At 42.8% G+C, this 18,591-nt stretch overlaps 2 protein-coding genes across 3 annotated transcripts in view; one reads left to right on the top strand and one right to left on the bottom strand.

Moving 5' to 3' along the window:
* Positions 1-279: 279 nt before the first annotated feature.
* GSG1L2 (GSG1 like 2) lies at positions 280-13,761 on the bottom strand. The gene is made up of 5 exons (XM_016154657.2): positions 13,455-13,761; positions 5,325-5,372; positions 4,128-4,280; positions 2,263-2,374; positions 280-949 (listed from the first exon to the last, which is right to left on the bottom strand). The coding sequence occupies exons 1-5, from the start codon at positions 13,759-13,761 to the stop codon at positions 691-693; spliced, it is 879 nt and encodes a 292-aa protein (XP_016010143.2). The 3' UTR covers positions 280-690.
* A 3,043-nt stretch (positions 13,762-16,804) lies between these two features.
* The window catches only part of GLP2R (glucagon like peptide 2 receptor), a 53,391-nt gene continuing 51,604 nt past the window's right edge, over positions 16,805-18,591 (top strand). For both annotated transcript variants that reach the window (XM_036223673.1, XM_036223674.1), the window contains exon 1: positions 16,805-16,996. In XM_036223673.1, coding sequence (XP_036079566.1) covers positions 16,805-16,996 — 192 coding nt within the window. The remainder of the gene's footprint in view (positions 16,997-18,591) is intronic.

Here is an 18,591-nt window from a genome sequence, read left to right as displayed (position 1 = left end):
AACATGACTTTCACGTTTAGCATTGTTTATTTTTAGAAACAAAAGTGCCTGGCAATTTAAGCACAACATTTCAAACATTTGTTCCACTTAACTGTGATAAGATGTCATTTTGTTTTACCATTTGATTATCTTTCCAAAATGATTTTACTATAAATTAGAAGAATTTGAAGAAAAAAATATTTATAAAATGACAAAATTTATTTTTAGATTTGTCTTCTTGATTAAAATTAAAAAGAAAATATGAGATAGTCACATATACTATCAATTTGTGTGTGTCAGTTAAAAAAAAACTCTGGACACTTCTGTTAACAAACTTGTGTGGGCAACACATTTTATATTCTTTGTAGTTAAACCCTTGCTTTCCCCTTTTTCAGCTTCTCTTATTCTTAGTGCTCACTTGCTCCCTCTTTCTTTGTTACCCGTATTAAACGCACTCTCAGAAAAGCTACAGATATTCATTTATACTAGAGTGTCAATGGCTGATATTTTTGGTAAGCATTCTCTCACTTAAAGACACTGGCATTTTAATAGGCATCAGAGGTTGAAGCCAAAGGTGTTTAGTGAAGGATAAGATGGTAGGTGTGAGGTTTACTTGGACCACAGCATTCTGAAGCCCACCCCCAGAGTGTTCATTGTCAACATATGTGCTTGGTTTGTCTGCCTGTGCAGATTCAGCGGCCACAGCACCGACTAGCACATGGACACCTTGACTGGGGCATCTGGTGGCACGTACTCAGATAAACTCCTGGGGTCATGCCCCATAGCACTGGAAGAAGCTTCTGTTTCCCAAACACTTTCTGAAGCCTTGGTTTCTGGGAGGTTGTGTTGAGAACGCTGACTTCCTTTCTGTAGCCTCTGCTTCTCGGTGAATTCCAGACGGGCTGCCGTGTATCTGCTCATGGCCATGACCGACACAGCCATGCAGAGAGCAAAAGAACTCCAGGCGAGGCTGTTAACAAAAAGCACATTTAGGAAATGGCATGGGGCTATGTTCCAGGGCTTTCTACTGCAGGTCAGTCTGGTGAAAAACTTGCTCCTGGTTCTACCCAGTTTGGACTTGGATTTTGGATCACAAACCCCAGAGCCCAGCCAATGTGCTGGTGTAGCCCGATGGCTAAGAGAACAGATTGTGGAATCATTGTGCTGAGTTTGCATTGAGGGTTCATTCTCATCTCTTATTAAATGTGTAACCTAGAGCTGGTGACTTCACTTCTCTGTATCAGTTTCCTTATTTGTAAAACTGGAATAATAGTAACACTGTCCACTGGGTGGTGGTTGTGAGGAATTCAATGAGTCAGTGAATGGGAAGTACTCAGCATAGCATCTGCTACACGTGTTACTTTTGTTCTTATTGCTTTTGGCTCTAATACAGGACACTAGCATTGGACATTGGTATTTTGATATCCCTATCCTTTGGAAGCGTATTGCTTTCTAAGATGATGGTCTATACTTTTCATCTTTCATAGAACCCAGCAGAGTGGTTGCTGAGAAAGAACCTATACAAACTGACTTTTGTGTATGTTTTCATGAGATGGAATTCTCAAGTAAAATAGATTGCTTCATACCCAATCACCTACCAAAAAGCTCATGAGTAGCTCAGTTACAACTCCTCTCTCTAGCTTCCAAAAATCCTTAAATAGAACTTAATAATCAAGAAGCTTATGGATATCAGTAACACAGACATGTTCACCAAACCCCGAAATAGAAGTATGAGAGAGTGAACACTGACCACGTTATTTATTTTACAAAGAAAAATGTAGCACAAGAGGTTGTTATACAAGACAAAAAATGTAAGCATATGTACATAAATCTTTAAGATGCAGCTACAGTTTGGAGGTCCACATCCATGTTTTACATGACATGGATGAGTCTTAGAGACAAAACTGCGATATCATGGCCTTGTCTTTCTGTTAGAAACAGGTGCTGGGTCTCCCCATTGAAGTCTTTATTAGGAGTTATAGCTCAGGATATTTCCCCATAAGTTGCGTTTGAGAATGTAGTAATGACAATGTCTCCATTTATCGAGAATTTTTCTCTGTGCCAAGTATTTTAGAAACATAACCTCTTTCAACGCCTATGAAAACATTTGAAACAGGTTCCCTCACTTTACAGATAAGGAAACTGCGCTACAGAGAGGTTAAGAAATAATCCACAGTCACAAGAGCAGCAGGTGGCACTATGACCAAGGTCAGAGGTCCTACAAACCTGTGTGCATCCTTGCCAGTCCATCAGAACCTGAGGTCCTGGACAACTACAACTCACCAGTATGACCAGCCATAGTCCCACGTCTGAGGCCTCCAGTCTTCTGGCCCAAGACTCACGCTGATCTGAAAAATGGTTGCGTACATCATGTGGGCCACCATGCCTAGAAGTCCTGCACGAGTAAAGCTTTTGTGAGTCACAGTTAAGAACCGAGTTTCTCTACCTGGCATGAGTTGGATGTAAGGAGCCTCCTTGAGCCCTTCCAAGCAGGCTTCATGTTTCACATATACACCGATTTCTTGTTACAGTCATGAATTTATTCAATGATGTATGTCGCTTTGCCGTGTCATTCCTCCCATGACCACTTCTTTCCATTTATCATGCCCCTGAGTCCCCATGCTCAGAGGCACCAATGTGACATCCTTTCTTTCCCAGCACAGAGGAGAGTGATCCTCAAGTTGCATTTGGCCTGAAGCCATACTTTACAGTGTTCTGTCATGTAATTCTTTTTCATGTTTGCTAACACCTAAAAACTGGGATACTTTAGATAAAAATCTGAATATGTCCTGGCTACACTAGACTTGCATGGCAGTTATTGGTGGGTACTGAATTCAGATGCCAGTGTGATTTTCTTTCCTTTGTAAGTGACTTTTTGTTTGTTGTTTGTTTGTTGTTTGTTTGCTTTTGGCTTGAAGAACCAGAGGATTTTTTTACCCCTTTAATAGTTTTAGTAGGATATGTATAGTACTGTGCCAATTTTTCCAGGTATTTGGAGAGAGCTTTCTATATGTAGGTTTTGGTATTTTGTTCAAGAAAATATCTTAAATATTAGTTGTTTCATTATTTGTTCTTCTTTTTCATGGACTCCAATTACACATATGTTTTGATTTAATAAATGCATGGTGGGCAGTGGCCCAACTGAAGATTGGTTTTAGTGATCCAAATAGAAATTAGTTTTAACTGATGTGGGTAATTATTTACGTATTAATGGGAATGTCTCAAGTCCTTATGATGTACCTGCACTAATAAATTCTCAGACTTTCCACCTGATGTCTCCTTCACACAATTGAAACTAAAGAGACATCTAGAAGGAGGCCTACTTAAGACCTTGTGGGACCTTGGGGGATGCTGGGACCTGGGGAGGACTCCAAAAGTCTACAGCCTGGCTCTTTTCTTTGAAGACCCAGAAACTAGATTTTATCATTCCATTCACTGATGATAAGACTTGGAAAAGATGCGTTATACTTATCAAGTGCGGAAGCGTACTATTGACTGGACTGATGCCTATTAACAGAGTTCTGCGTATCCAGCCAGAGAAATAAAGTGTGGAGTTCTTTCCTTGGTAAAAGGCCCACTCAGGAGACCAAATTGCTCTCAAAGCTTCTTGGAGAATACAGAAGTTAAGACCAGAAAAACGGGTTATTTGTTCTTACAAGATATTTATACCAAACTTTGAGTAATAATTTTTAACAAGTTACCATTTATTGAGTACTTAGTATATATTAGGTGCATTCTTAATTAGTCTTCACCGTAAGTTTTTGAGATATCTAGCTTAGAGAAGTTAGGTAACTTTCCCAGGGTCACACAGCCATTCAGTAGCAGAGGTCTGAGCCCAGGCAAGATTTCCTAACCACTGTACAAAGTTAGGTAATTTCTATTCTCAGATCCAGTGTACTCCTTTCCCAGGGTTGTAATAAAGACACACTGATAATTTTTATTCACCATCCGTGCCTATCCCCTTCCTTTTCAACAGTCACCCAAAGTATCCTCACTTCTCCAAGTGGGATTAACTCAGTGACTTCAGTGGAACAGACATCCTGCTGAACCTGGCCACTGACAGGAAAGAGCCAGCCTGAAGTTTTCCACCTCCCTCTGGGGCAGGCTGTGGAGAATGTGCCTGTTCTAATGATGCCTTTGGAGGGTACCTGCAAGCACCATGAGGATGGCTACAGAAGCATCCACCTTGAGCCAGTGGAACCCAGAGCTGTGATGACTCATTCTGGAGCCCAGGAGGATGGTACTGGTCAAAATCAGAAGGATATTCAGGACCTCAGCCCCGATGGACAGCCACAACACACCTGAAAAATGAGGGGATGACAGAGGTGCTAGGCATTTAAAATTCAGAGGTATTAGAACGTTCAATCCTTTGACTTAGTTCACTTCTAAAAAAGAATAAACAACACCACCATGGAGTGAGAACCACAGGTACTTCTGCTGAATTTTGTACAAATGGCAACAAAAGGAGCCTCCTAAGGCTTGAAAGAGGAGTTTATAAAGAATGTCTTTAGCTGGGAAGAAAAATTTTAAAAAAAAAGAGAGAGAACTAAAGCAAAACTCTGATGTGAGTACATGACAGATACTAGGGTCTCCAATCCACAGTTCAAAAATTAACATGTTGTTTTGATTCCACCAGAAGACATTGTCTTTTTAAAGAAGAAGCTAGACAAACCTACACAGGGGAAGAGGAGTCTGAGAGTTTTAAGAGCCTGGTTAGAGATGCTAAAACCTCTTGTTTCTGTGGGAGCCAGTTATTTACCCTCTGGATGGGATCCCACCTACGGCTTCAAGGAACTGTGCTGGATGTGGAGGGAATGATGAAAGGGACAGGAAAGGAAATTAGTTTCTGTAAAAGTCCTCCTGTAGGGAAAATTAGGTACTTGAGACTCAGCAACAAATGAAATGGAAGTAATCCGTGCCTTCACAAAACCTATATCCTAGCTGGGAAAACATACTAAGAAAATAATACAAATCGAATGAGTGTCTTAGAAAAGAAAAAGTGCTATAGGCATTGGTGTGCCAGAGCCCACGTCTTCCCAACTCTGCATTCACCTCACACTTGAAGTGACAGCTTGAAGTTGGCTATGGTGGGGGGTATTTACACTGTAGAAAGTGGCAAATACTACCAACCAGGGATTTCCCTCCCCTCCGCAAAGTCGTTTAATGTTTTCCTGCACCACCAACTACAGGGCACATGAAAAGAGCCAGGGGTTCTAGCTTTTGGATTCGACTTTACAGAAAAATCATAAATAACTCTCTCATCTCCTCTCCCACTTCAACAAAACAATAAAAATTGTCCAGATTGTGAGGAGAGCTGGTGGACAGAACTTGAGTAATGTATTCACCTTGTTCTTCGGCTGGTATTATACTCTGGAAACTTCTACACTTTTCACCTAGAAGATAAAGAGAATGCATTCATTAAGTAGGGTTAACCTTGTTGATTAGGGGCAAACTGTGTTCCTAGTCTCTTCATTGTATCTTAGGTCATTTTGAACAAGGATGGGGTGTTTGACATACTATTTTATTGTTCTCAGACATGCAGTGCCCCTCCCTATGAGAGCAAAATGCAACCCCATCCTAGTGAATCTAGGCTTGGCCCTATGACTTTATTTGGCCAATGAATTGGGAGTGGAAGGGAGGTGAATCACTTCTGGTCAGAATCTTTCAGAGCCAATGTATCATCCCCTGGTTCTCATTCTCTTGCCTTTGTTATCACGAAACCACATGTCCAGATGGGGTCTTCATTAGCCTAGGTCCCTGAATGGCTACAGTGAGGAGACACCCCTTGCTAACCTGAACTAGAACGAGCTAGAAATAAATGTTAGTTTAAACCACTGGGATTTAGGATTGTTACTGCAGTAGAACCTAGCCCATCTGAACTGTTACTGCTAGCTGTAGACCAGAGGTTCTCAGCTTCCCAAACGCCATCCATTATGATATGAGTCTCAAATAATTTTTTTTCTAGTTAGAGGAGAAGTAGCAAAGTTTGTAATAATTTTTAAAAGATGAATTAGAGCAGATTCAGAACTATCTCTGTTGCTAATTGACCCAGTTACTTGCATTCCAACATGCTTTCTGGAGCATGAAAGGAAAGAGAAGTATCACTGTGGGTGTACCAGGTACAGGGCAGAAGACACCACCAGGTTTATTTTGAGTTTCTGGGAGTGTGTGCTTTGTCTGGATCATCTGTCATGTTGCACATATTTGCTGAAAAAGCCTGTTTTTCTGCCATAGATGTGTAGTTCCTTTGAAAGAGCTAAGTCCATGAATATTGACTTGGTGTACAGATGTAACTACATTCTGGTTTGAGGGTAAGCGACAGATGGAGAACTGAGGCCACAGCAAATCATCCTCTGATGTTCTGTCCCAGGTAGGTCCTCACTCTCCATTGATACTTCAGCCCCAAATTGAATCATAAACTGTCAGGTGGGAGGAGCCTATTTTCTTCCCTACAGTTTAGAGGAGCGGGTCCAGGGGCCTCTGAGGGAAACTGATTGACACAAGACAACACAGGCAGAGGCAGTTTCAGCATTAGAACTCAAGCCCACAGAGGCCCTGCAATAACATTGATTTAATGCAATCCAATGCACAGTAGGGAAAGGGCCAAGGGTGCAAAGATGCCTGAGACATGGGGAGCTGTGCCCAGTATGAGCCGGTGGCAGCTGAAACAGTGCAAGATGCAAAAGCTAAGAAGCATCGTTCATCAACTCTTTAATAGAATGGCTTTCCTATCTCTAAAGCTGGTTCAATAGTCCTCACATTAACCATGCTTGGAAGATCAAATGAGATAATAGATAGGAAAGCTTCTCTCAATTAAAATGCACTTAAACATTATTGGAATAAAATGAGCTCCATTGGGGCCCTTTTGCATATAGTTAGCATAAATCATTATTTATTTCTAGACCATAAGTACCCCGAGGTCACCTATATTTTCTAGAAGTTTTCAGAGACAGAAGTAACTTGGGAGAACATCTTTAGATTTCAGAAAATATTTTTCTTTTATGAGAGAGAAAATTCTAGGTAACTTTTCTGTCAAGGAAGTACAATGGCTCCCTATTTTCTCCATCCTCAAGTCTAAATTCCTCTTCTTTTTATGCCCTCCCTCCATCAACCTGACCTCCCAACACAGAGCCTACCTTTTTCACTTTCTCAGTACAAGCCAGCATTCGCCTTCTACCTCATCAGTCTCTCCTTGGAAGGACCTATGTGCGAACAGGTACACCTTTTAGGCAGTATATGCCTAAAGGCCATAAACTTTAATATTTTCCAGCTCCTTTACCTAAAATTCCAAGTGCCCCGGAGCCCCATTCCTTCACATTCTCGTGCTGCCCTTCTGCAGGGCTGCAGGGAAAAGAGAAACAAAGTCTGGGTTTATGATACAGCCATATGGTTGGGCTGCTCTGCTGGGATACTTTCCGAGTTACACACACAGCAGGAATTCTTCTGTCGCATAACCGTCCACACCAGATGGCCTGAAGGAGGGTATGTGCCTTCCCTGGGGCTGAGGGGAGAGTCGGGGCCCCTGTTGCTAATCTTCAGCCGCAGGGATCCTCACAGCTTTTTGGGATTGGTGCAGTTGGATGTTTTCTCTGGTTGATTCTCTGATTTTTGGCAGTAGTAATAGTATTATGATCACAGTGGCTAAAATTTGTCCTAGTCCCCCAGTTCTACCAAGGAGGTGCCCATAGCACTGGGGAAGTCTCAGCACTCTCCCAGAGCACTGTGCGGCTAATGTGACTCTTTGTCCGTGTCATCTCATCAGATCCTTAATACAACCCCCTGAGTCAGACCGGCAGGAACAGCAGCAGATGGATATCAAGGACAGAATGTGGTGTTCAGATTCAAAAAGTCTGGCTCTTATGCCTGGTTCTGCCACAGCCAGTCATCATAGGAAATTTCTTGACCTCTCTAAGCCTCACTTTCTTCACCTGCAAAATGGTTATAACAAAAGTCCTCTAATGTGAAAGTATTTTGTAAACTGCCTTACATTTGTTTGTGTGTCTAATTATTAATAGAGGCGAGTACAAACATCCATATTTTGCACATTTGGAGGCCAGGCTAAAACAGGTTGTTAAAGACAGGAATTGAAACTGGGTTTTCCCACCTGAGGCACAGTACCTTTTTCTATATCACCACCTGCTGTCTTTCTACATAGTGCACGGAAGACTAAGGGTCTATCTTGCCTTGTCTCACAGGAAGAAAGTGAAGGCCAGGTACAGAGGCAGGGGCAGGGCAAAGAGAAAGTGGCGGCTAGCCAAGGAGATGAAGAGAATTCACAATGGCTTAGAAGGGTGAGTTTAGCCTGGGTGGAAGGAGTCAGACCGTAGTGACCCCTGGATTAATACCAATCCTTATACATGGTGCTCCTTTTGAGTAAGGCCAACAGGATTAAAAGCAAAAATCTTTATAAATCCCATGAAGCCAGAGCGGCTGGTGCTACATAGCTTGACAGTGCTTGGCCAGCCAAGCAGTGTAGCTAGCCAGCCTAGGAAATGGTGTCCAAGTCCTCTGGAGATTTTCTCTGGCACCCTGCCTCCACTTGTTCCCCCTACTTTCTATGGGGTTTCTAGGCACCTCTGTTCTTGAACTTTTTGAGTTTAGCAGAACAGCATAGAATCAGAAATCAACACATTTTGTTGACTAATTCATTTGTCTAAGGAAAAGGACATAATGTCTAAGTGCTGCCTCAACCAGAAATTTTAAATCTTGATTTCAGAGGGTAAAATCAAAGGTGCCGTCTCCCTTTAAAGGCACATTAGATACTAGAAAGGATGTGCAAAGCTGCTCGAGGTGACTTGTGCAGGGGCTGCCCTGAAGTAGTACTCTAGGTAAAGACTCCTTGGGAGGGTCAGCCTCTAGGGGTTGGTGATGGAGCTGATTCAGAGGGAAAATATCGAGTGAGGCCTTAGGGGTATCCTTAGGGGTATCCTCCCCAGTCTGAAGACCTTCCTGCCAGGCCCCTTTACCTCCCCTCACCCCTCCTTACCCTCTCTCTAAAGCACTTTTTGGGTACCTGCCCCCTTACCTCCAAATCTCCCAGGCAATTGTGATAATCTCCAACTGGAGGCCCCAGGCTACATACTGCTGCAGACATGCTTTCTTGGGCCTATGCAATGTTTTCAAGAAACTGGGGGATTTCACATGGAAATCCAGATATCTTACTTCCCTTAAAAAATCAGAGGATCTGACGACATTGAGTTTACAAGCCCACATGACCATAAAGGGGAGCTGAGCGAGAGGCTGCCTCCTTTAGGTGAGGATGAGATTTCAAGGTCATTGGCACTGAAGGCTAGCTCCGCTTCATTCACTTTTGTTGTCACCTCCTGTAGGCATTTATTTGCAACCTCTGATGTATACTTTTTGTTTTATTTCATTATTCATTTGCTATTATTTTAGTTATTATTTAGTAGAAATTTAATTCTAAACTTTTTGCTGTAAGGATATCTTGTAGCACATGAAGGTAATAATATTTCCCTTGGGGGCGGGGAGTTGTTCTAGAAGTGTCTTCCTTTCCTCATTCTTAATAAAATTATGATGTTATTTAGAGACCCTGATCTTATTATATTAGGAAATATATAAAAGTGCGAGCAGAGGTTTTTTAGATCGATGGACACGAGCTCATTTATTGACAATTATAAGACAATTGCCCTTCAGTTAAGTTTTGGCTATTGTGGAATAATAGGGAAAGTCTGGGCTAAGAGTTAAAAAATGTGAGTTCCAGGTCTAGTTCTATCATTATCTAGCTGTACAGTCTTTAACCGGGGACATTTCTGCTTCTAGAATTCAATTTAGTCATCTGTCAGTTGAGTCTGTTTATCTAGATCAACCTTTTCCAAAGGGTGTTTCACTGAATGCTGGTCTCACAGAATATTAATTCTTATTCTTCATAGACTTTATCTATGGGCAACTAATTCTGAGAAATACTGAGATATGTAATAGTAAATGAACTTTTTTTATTGTGGAACTTCTCAGAGATTTTAATGTGCTAATGTGCATTGTGAACTTCCAAAAAGAAAGTGTAATAGGCAACATTTTCCAAATTTGTTTGACTTTCAAAATTATTTTTATTTAACTTTACAAAGACTATCACAACAGTCATCGCTGTGGAGTAATCTCTGAGAAAACCCAGCAAAACACTTATTAAAATCTCTTTCTGGTTTGACATCAAGTATATAAAATGCACATAAATCAAAAAGGGGTCAAGAAATGCATTCTTTGTTTCTATTTGGCTTTGTCCATGAATCACTGAGAACATCAACACTTTTTCGACTTCAGTGTGTGTTCCTGACAGTATGTGAAAAACGTTTCAGTGGTGTGATCTATGAGAAGGTGATGTGTGTGTAGTAAACCCTCCATGGGTTGACAAAAGCGCAAGGGGACTCCTGTCTCTAGAGGAAGAACTTGAAAGATCCTCACACGGCCCCTTAAATGTGCTTTCAGCCTTGTTTTAGGCTGAGAAAGCCCCCTCCCCACCTCCACCCAGATGGGTAATAATTTATCTGAAAGTCCAGGGACAATTTATCGTCTACCTGCATAGTGTTTGTGTGAACATATGAGACACACACCATATGCAGGTAGACAGTTTGCAGCTACTTCTGGTCCTCCCTGAATTTCATAGCTTTACTATTGCTTCAGAGGGGAGGTTTCCAGCCCCATCCTTTCCTCAAGCCTAGCCTATGCTGATTGTATCTTTGTCACTGGGGAAGCAGCTCCTATCCATCTAATTTTCTAACTCTTATCTTTAAGTTCAGATTCTACCGTGGCCTCACCTCCCTGAAATTACAAATAGTAACATTTCTCATTTTCCTCAATTAAACTTCTGATTTTCTCCAGTTAGCCTTCTTTATTCTAGAGAATCTTGTCCCATTTAGTTCTTTCTCCTGGAGTGACCATGACTTTATGTTGTAGGAGAGGAGAAGCTGCTTCAGGTGACATTGAAGAGCCACGTAAATTAAGTTCTTCTGAGTGAATCTACTCCCTCTCCCCTGCTTTGTGTTCTGATTCAAACTGCCTTAGACCTTTGCTCACTCAGTTCTGTCTGCCTGAAATACCCTTAGACCAATAGATAGATCAATCGATAGACCAATTTCTACCTCCTGCTTTGAGGCCTGTACTGTGGTCACCTCCTTTCCAAAGACTTCCCCATGCCCAGAGCTTTCAATAACTTCTTCTTTTTTCCATTCCCATATCCTATGTATGTCTTTGTTATAATCATTATCATATTCTTCCCTGTTTTAGTGTTATCTCAGTGCTCACCATTGTGGCTCATTCCCCTTTGTATTCCTCACTCTGCTGGTTCTGTGGCTGACATGGATATGGTTTTTAGCAAATTCGTTCTATACTGCTCTGAGTTCCCTCTTTCCAGAGGGCTTTGCTATACTCTGAGGCATAGAAGAGCTTATCAGTAATATAAATAACACCAGATAGAAAATAGAGCTGAGGGGAATTAAAAAATAATTTTATGAGGATGGGAAAAGCAATGGTAATTAGAAATTCCAGGAAATCAAAAAATTTAATGTAATGATAGCACCTCCTTGATTCTGCGATGAACAATATTTATATATTCTAAACAAATTATTGGCTTATTGATTTAAATAAAACAGCAATCTATATTAGGAGGATGGCAGAGCAGATGTGGGATATAGTGTGAGAGAAATGTATCCTTATCTATTGTAAAAAGAAGTCAATAGATAATGTCTAACATGAATCACTCCTTAGTTTCCAAAAAAATATGTTGACATGAAGACAGCAATGTCAACATATTTTTGGAAACAGAGGCAAATACCGGAAGAAACAACTTAGCTAAAAGTGGTCTCCCTGAAGCATGGGACTAGGTGACGGAGTAGGAAGGAGAAGGGGACTGTTTAGTTTTTTTATAAGCTGTTCAAAATGATTCAATATCTTGTCTATGTGAAAATACAACCTTGACTAAATACTTTTTTTAAAAGGATGCAGATTTGTAGATCCCATCCCAGGTCAGTTCTATCGATCTCCAAGGCTGGACACATGGAATTTTAAAAACTCCCCGGGTGGGTGTGATGCACACCAATGTTTAATAACATGTGATGCTTAAATGTAGCTGTGGAAATAGAAATTGGCAGTCCTCAGGTGGAGACCTGGAAAGGGAGAGGAAATTCCCAAATCAGAAATCTGAAATTGTCTTGGGGATTTTCCAGGATGCAAGGTCATGAGCCTCCTGTGTCTGTCCATGAGGGTAGAGAGAGTGGACTTACAGGAAGAAAGTACACTCCTTAGAGGAGAGAGGTGAGGAAGGCCCTCCAATAACCTTGGCTCCAGGCATTTCTGCAGTGTCTGCACCATGCTTAAAGCAGAGGCCACAGACACTGACATGGACACATGAGAGGGAAAGGCTTGGCACTGCCCCTCTGCAATGACCACTGGGGCAGGGGTGGGGAGAAGCACACAGCATCTCAGAGGGTTCCTTCTTATTGCCTTTTATTTAGAACTCAGGAATAAATAACTAATGTTATGAGTATGAGGAAAGAAAAGGCAATTAGAAACTCCAGGAAACACAAACAGGAATTTAAGAGTTTAATGTAATATGCCTAAGGTCAAGAGAGAAATGGCGAAGGGGAGGGGTCCTCTCTTTTCCATCTCGAGGGTGTGCTTTTCTAGCAGAAAGAGCATCCTAGCCCTGAACATGAGCTTGAGTTTGCAACCAAGCTGCCTAATTCTGAGGAATCCAATTCTTTCCTCTTCATTTCTTTATGAGGTAAAGCATTTTTTTCTGAAATATATGCTCCAAATATTCACCCATCCTTTCTGTTTTCTCTCTCTTCTTCCTTTACTCTTTCCCTCACCACATCCCATCAAACCCATAGAATTTCAAAAGATGTTGATGAATTGGGGCTGAATAAAATGGTAGGAAAGGGAACAGGTTTGCCAGCTATATGACTTGAAACTCTGAGCCTCAGTGTCTTCATTGCAAGCTGAAGAAATATTTACTTAGCTAGGTTATTTCAAGGATTGCCTGAGATAAAGTTCTAATTGTTAAGGGTTTTTCTTCTGGTAAGTGCTCTGTAAAGGGGTTCCTTTCCTGTTAGTAATGTTAAAAGTCTATTTTCTAAGAGAATCGTTCATTCCAAGACCCCTTAAAAGTGCAGGGATGCAGTTTAGAGTTGGGCGGGACGACATTTGATTCTCCAGGGACTGGGTGACACTAACAAATGGTAAAAGCTAATGTTTAATAAATACTGATACTGTGTCAGGCAGTTGCAAGTGCTTTATGTGAATCCAGTCATTTAATTTTTATAATAACTCTAGAGATAAGTACTGCCATTGCTCCTATTTTATGGATGGGAAAACAGGCTCAGAGAGGTGAAGGGAGTTGCTCTAGGAAACGAGGCAGTTAGTAGCAGAGCTAGGATTCAAATCCTGGCAGCCTGGCTCCAGAGCTCCTCCTTGTGGCTACCGTCCTGCATCTGTCACCCCCGGAACCTGCAGGCCATGCTCACCTGTGCTGCTGAGGCTCTCCTCACAGGACTGCCAGAGCCCCACGTGAAACCTGCGCTGGATGAACTTGTCGTCCCCCGTCTCCCAAATGTACTGGACAGCCTGGCTCCCGTTGTCCCTCTTGCCGCTGCTGCTGCTCCTGATTAAGAGAAGGCAGTGCAGTTCTCCTGGGTGGTCCTGGCACAGTGGCTTTGCCACCCTCCGGGTCCCCTCACACCAGTGGCTGCTGCCCACGGCGGTGAGAGAGAAGGCGAGGGCGAGGCAGATCGGGAGGAGGACCACGGCCCGTTGCCGCCGGGCGCTGTCCATGGCCAAATGAGGTGTGCAGTGTCGGGATGAGCAGCGGGCCCCTCCTCCCCTTCCTCGTCATGGTACCCACCCTCCCCAGCCCTGCCATCTGGCATCCTTACCATCTCTGTCACACACCCCCAGGGAATCGGTGCACTCCAGCCTGTGTTGTCCATGCAAGTACCTGTGGCCTGAGAAGGCACAGAGCTGAGACATACTCCCATCACGATCTTCCCCAGGATGTAGCTGTTTAAGAGGGCATTGATTTTCTATTTTTATTTTTAAATTATGGTGAAATAGACATAACATTAAATTTACCATTTTAACCATTTTTAAGTGCACGGTTAAGTGCATTCACATTGTGCAACCAACCTCCAAAACTCTTTTCACCTTGCAAAACTGAAACAGTCCCCATTCAACACTAACACCCCATTTTCCCTCTCCAAGCCCCTAGCAACTCTGTTTCTCTGACTTTGATCCCTACAGGTATAAATGGAATTTGCCTCTTTGTGACTGGTTTGTTTCACTTGGCATAGTGTCCTAAGAGTTCACCTGTGGTTACACATGTTGAAATTTCCTTCCTTTTAAAGGCTGAATAATATCCCATTGTGTGGATGCACCACATTTTGCTTATCCATTCATCTAATGGACACTTGGGGCTTGTTTCCATCTTTTGGCTGTTGTGGAGGATATTGGTTTCTGACAGAAGATCAGGGGTGGTTCATGTGGGTCTCTGAGTATTGAGCAGGGTCCTCGGCATTGGGTTCAAGGAATCTCAAGGACTGCATGGCCTGTTCCCTGCCCAGTCCTACAGAGAGAGACTGCCAAGGACAACTTCCTGCTCTGGGTGCTCTGAGACACTCAAAGTTCGGGCAACCCGCCGCAGGGCCGGAGTGCTGTGCAGAGAAGGGTGCAAAATTCAGCACCATCCTGGGGCCTCCAAAGCTAGCAGGCAGAGCCCTTGGCACATCACTCACGCCTTTGCCAAGGGGCACTGAAGGAGTGGAGACGTGGAAAAGACTTCAGTTGCTTCTCGGGCAGAGGACACTGATGAAGCAGTGAAGGCAAGAGAATAACGGATGATTCCACCTGGAAATATATAGGTTCTTGATTACACATGAGACACCTCTTGAAGACCCCCAGATATAACTAAGAATCTACAAGCCTGGTAGGAGAAAAGGGCAGTGCCATTTGGGTTAATATCACTCCGTCTGTACTTTCCTGCTGGCGAAGGCCAGGGAACTGTGTTCGGTGCTGTCAGCAGCCCATGAGCTGTGTGCATTTGGGTGGAGCCCTGTGCCCCGTGTTATGGGAAGAGGAGTTCCCACGTTTTATCACTAGATGGCATCTATCCAACAGATAGGGGAGTCGTGTGTGGCCCAACTCCTGTCCCTTCAGAAAAAGGATGTTTTCGAGAAGAACTTCAAAGAGATTAGATAGAATATTCTTACCAAGCAACCTTTCTTTTGCCAGCATGCAACTCGGAAGATAGCATTAAATGTGCTGTTAGAGAACAGCTTTACAGCCGCGTCAGAAGGGTCGGAACCCATACCTTGGGCACGTTTCTCTCTCTATGTCACTTTATCCTGCTCTCTGCTGTCCCGACGAGATCACTATATTGATTTAAATGTCACATCATTATAAGAGTCCATCGTGGGGGTCTTTGTTCATTACGAGTATTTACTGCTATGGTTTAAAATCTTGCCACATGAAGTTTTTATGACTTCCGAGGATTTCTACTAAGTGACACTCACCTGTTTTTCCCCAACTGTTTGGAATGCATTCAGTTAGAGAAATTAACCAAGAAGAGCTCCTATGGTTCAACTTGAATGGGAAAAAAATGAGAATACATTCTTTTTATCCCTTACTGACCTGCATTCACCCAATCTGGATAAGTTCCACCTGAGCCTCCATTCGAGAGTCTGGGAAGTACAGGAAGGGGGTGCTGGGAGCCAGACAGGGAGAGGTGAGCTGAGAAGGGCCAAGCAGAGACTTTCAGAGGCACAACAATGAGACTACTAGAGAAAAGGAATTCATCTAGAGAGTTAGGGTAAGATATGGCACCTTAGAAGTACCTCTGGTAGGATGACTCTGCTCAGAAGAGCTGGGATAGTATCCTGGCTCTGTCATTTACTTGCTGTGTGGCCTTAGGCAAACAACATACCCTCTCTGAACCTCAGTTTTTCAGCAGTCAAGTGAAGAAAGAATCACACTCTCACAGTATTATTGTGAGGATGAATGAAATAGGATGTTGGGTGAAAAGCTTTTATAAGTGTGAATTGTGGTGAGAAAGTACAAATACGGTAGTAAGTGCTGGATAATGAATTCCATAAAAGAATCTGCCAGCTGGGCTGAACGACAGGTTCGGAACAAGTGGGCAATGAAGAGGAATGTATGTTTGACTTTTCAGCATGTCATTTTGCTATTATGTAGACAGAGCTCGAGTCACTGACTGGGCTTTTACTTCAGACGCTGGGTCAGGAGCTGTTCTCTCCTGGGCTGGGCAACCGTTTCTCTTGATGTCTTGACGTAAACAGGGCCCAGAGGAGGCCTGGACAACCTTGATGGCTGGGCTCAGCCCGGGTGGACAATCTTAATGCCTTAGAAGAAATGCCTCACCTCATGAAGACACCCACCTCAGAACTAGCTTGAGGCCCAATCTCTCGAGTCAGCTGTTCCTCCGCGGCTGGAAGCCGAGTCTGTCACAGCCTAGTCTTGTGTCTTGAGCCGGGCCTCAGGGGTGGAACCTACTGATTGCCTTGCTTTTTCTTCTTGGCTTCTGCTGAGGACGTCCCAGGAAACACAGCTGACTTGGGGGAGGTCTGGGAAAAATCTCCTTGCCTTTGTGGGGGGGGTCAGGGTGGGGGCTGAGCCACTGTTGATGAGAAACTTTGGAGATTCAGTAGATTGGTCTAGACTGGTCCAGACGCTCTTGGCGCAGTGTGGAGAGGATTTGTGCAAACATTTCCTCGCTGTATAAGAGGAATGCAAGAGGAGGCTGCCTGTGGTACATCTTGGACTGGTAGACAAATGTGCCCGCACTTGTGAAAGTACAGCGAGGAAGATGAGGCTGGAACCGAGCCGGGCAGGGCCTGGGAGAAGGAACGTGAGGCTGTTGCCTGGGGTCCAGGCGCTGCCCACCCTTCTCCCTGCTGCCTGGGAGGCCAGTCCTTCCCCCTCCCGCAGTAAGTGCTCTCTCCCGTCCCCTGCGAGGAGGCCCTTCCTTGCTCTGCTGCTTCTGGTTTCCATCAAGCAAGTAAGAACAGTTTTATTATTATTGTTGTTGTTATTATTATTGTTATTTTCAATTGTACATATTTTCTGATATAGAAGCGATTTAGGCCTCTTACAGGCAATTTGGAAAATATAAAACAGTATTAAGTCAGTAATGGTCATCTATAATCCTGGCATTCAGAAGTAATCACTGTTAATGTATTGGCATATCTTTCTCAAATCCTTTTTCTCTGCATTTTTCTACATAGCTGAAATGATGATGCATAAAACCTTTTGTATTCTGGTTTCCCCTTTACATCATATTATAAGCATTTTCCCATGTCAGCATGAACTCTGTAAATAGCATTTAAAATTATTGCATATATCTCCTGTCTGCTTTTGTCATTTTCCCACGTTTAAGTATTTAGGCTGAGTGGATAGTTCTTTTTATTCTTTCCTTTCTCCCGACTTTCGTCCTTTCTCTTTCCTTCCTTCCTTCTTTTCTTCCTTTCTTCCTACTTATTCTAAAAATTTAGGATGCTCATTGTTTAAAAAAGTTAACTTATAAAATCCAAAGAAGTATACATATAAACCCACCGTAGTGCGACCACTCAGTGATCACTTTCGTCCACATTTTGCGGCTCATGCTTCCAGCTTTTATTTAAATATATATAAATATATTACCATTTAATGATCTCATTTCATGCTCTCAGTAACCCTGTGAGAGGAGGTCTCCCGTTAATCTCATTTTACAGATGAATAAACTGAGTCTCAGAGAGGCTGAACACTTTTCTACATCAGTAAATGTAGCTCCACAGCAGGAGGTTTAAGGGCTTCAAGAGTGTATTCTAGTGTATGTAACCATTCTCTTTAGTTGGGCATCTGGTAGGTTGTCTTATTCTTACCTTTGCTCCTTCCATTTTCAAGTTTCCATAGGTTTTATACTGGGCAATGATGTGAAGGAACCCCAGCTCCATTCATCTGAGTAAAGAAAGTGCCTTGAAGAATGTTCTCTACTTCCTTTGGTCCAAAGGCAGAGTTAGTCCTCATTATAGCCTCAGAATTGGGGTGCCAGAGTTCATAAGTATTCACATTATCAGCCTTTCTTTGGCGCTAGCTTTGGCACTAGCCTGGAACCAAATAGGCAGAAAACCTCTAACAAATGTTCTGCATCCAAATTCTCTCAGAGGCTGCCTTCGAGCCCTCATAGCAGGTTGTAGATGTGAGTCCAATGATTTCAGGGAATCCTTGCTATGGTGGCAGCCTCCTGATGAGTGACTAGTACATTTCTGAGGGGCAGGTGGCCCTGGCCTGCCTCCTACCCCAGGACGTAACTGGATAGTGTCAGGCCCGTTGCTGGGAATGTTGACACAGGACTCTCATTCTTCTTTAATTTTCTATCTCATATTTAAACTGAATATATTCAGCTAATTGTCTAGTTTTGTTCACCTTCTATCCACAACCATGTATTGAGGGTTTTTTAGGCACATGCACTGCCGTTGCACTTTGCATTTTATCATAAATTAACTTGCTTAAACCCCACTACAAGCCTCTGAGAAAAGAATTGTTACTGAATCCATTTTACAAGTAGGGAAATTAAGATTTACAGGCGTTAAATGATCACCGGCAATCATGTAG

The sequence above is a fragment of the Rousettus aegyptiacus genome, unplaced genomic scaffold, assembly GCF_014176215.1.
Source record: "Rousettus aegyptiacus isolate mRouAeg1 unplaced genomic scaffold, mRouAeg1.p scaffold_m13_p_6, whole genome shotgun sequence".
NCBI lineage: Eukaryota > Metazoa > Chordata > Mammalia > Chiroptera > Pteropodidae > Rousettus > Rousettus aegyptiacus.
The sequence above is the reverse complement of the archived record's forward strand: the minus strand, read 5'-3'. Positions and strand labels throughout refer to the sequence as shown.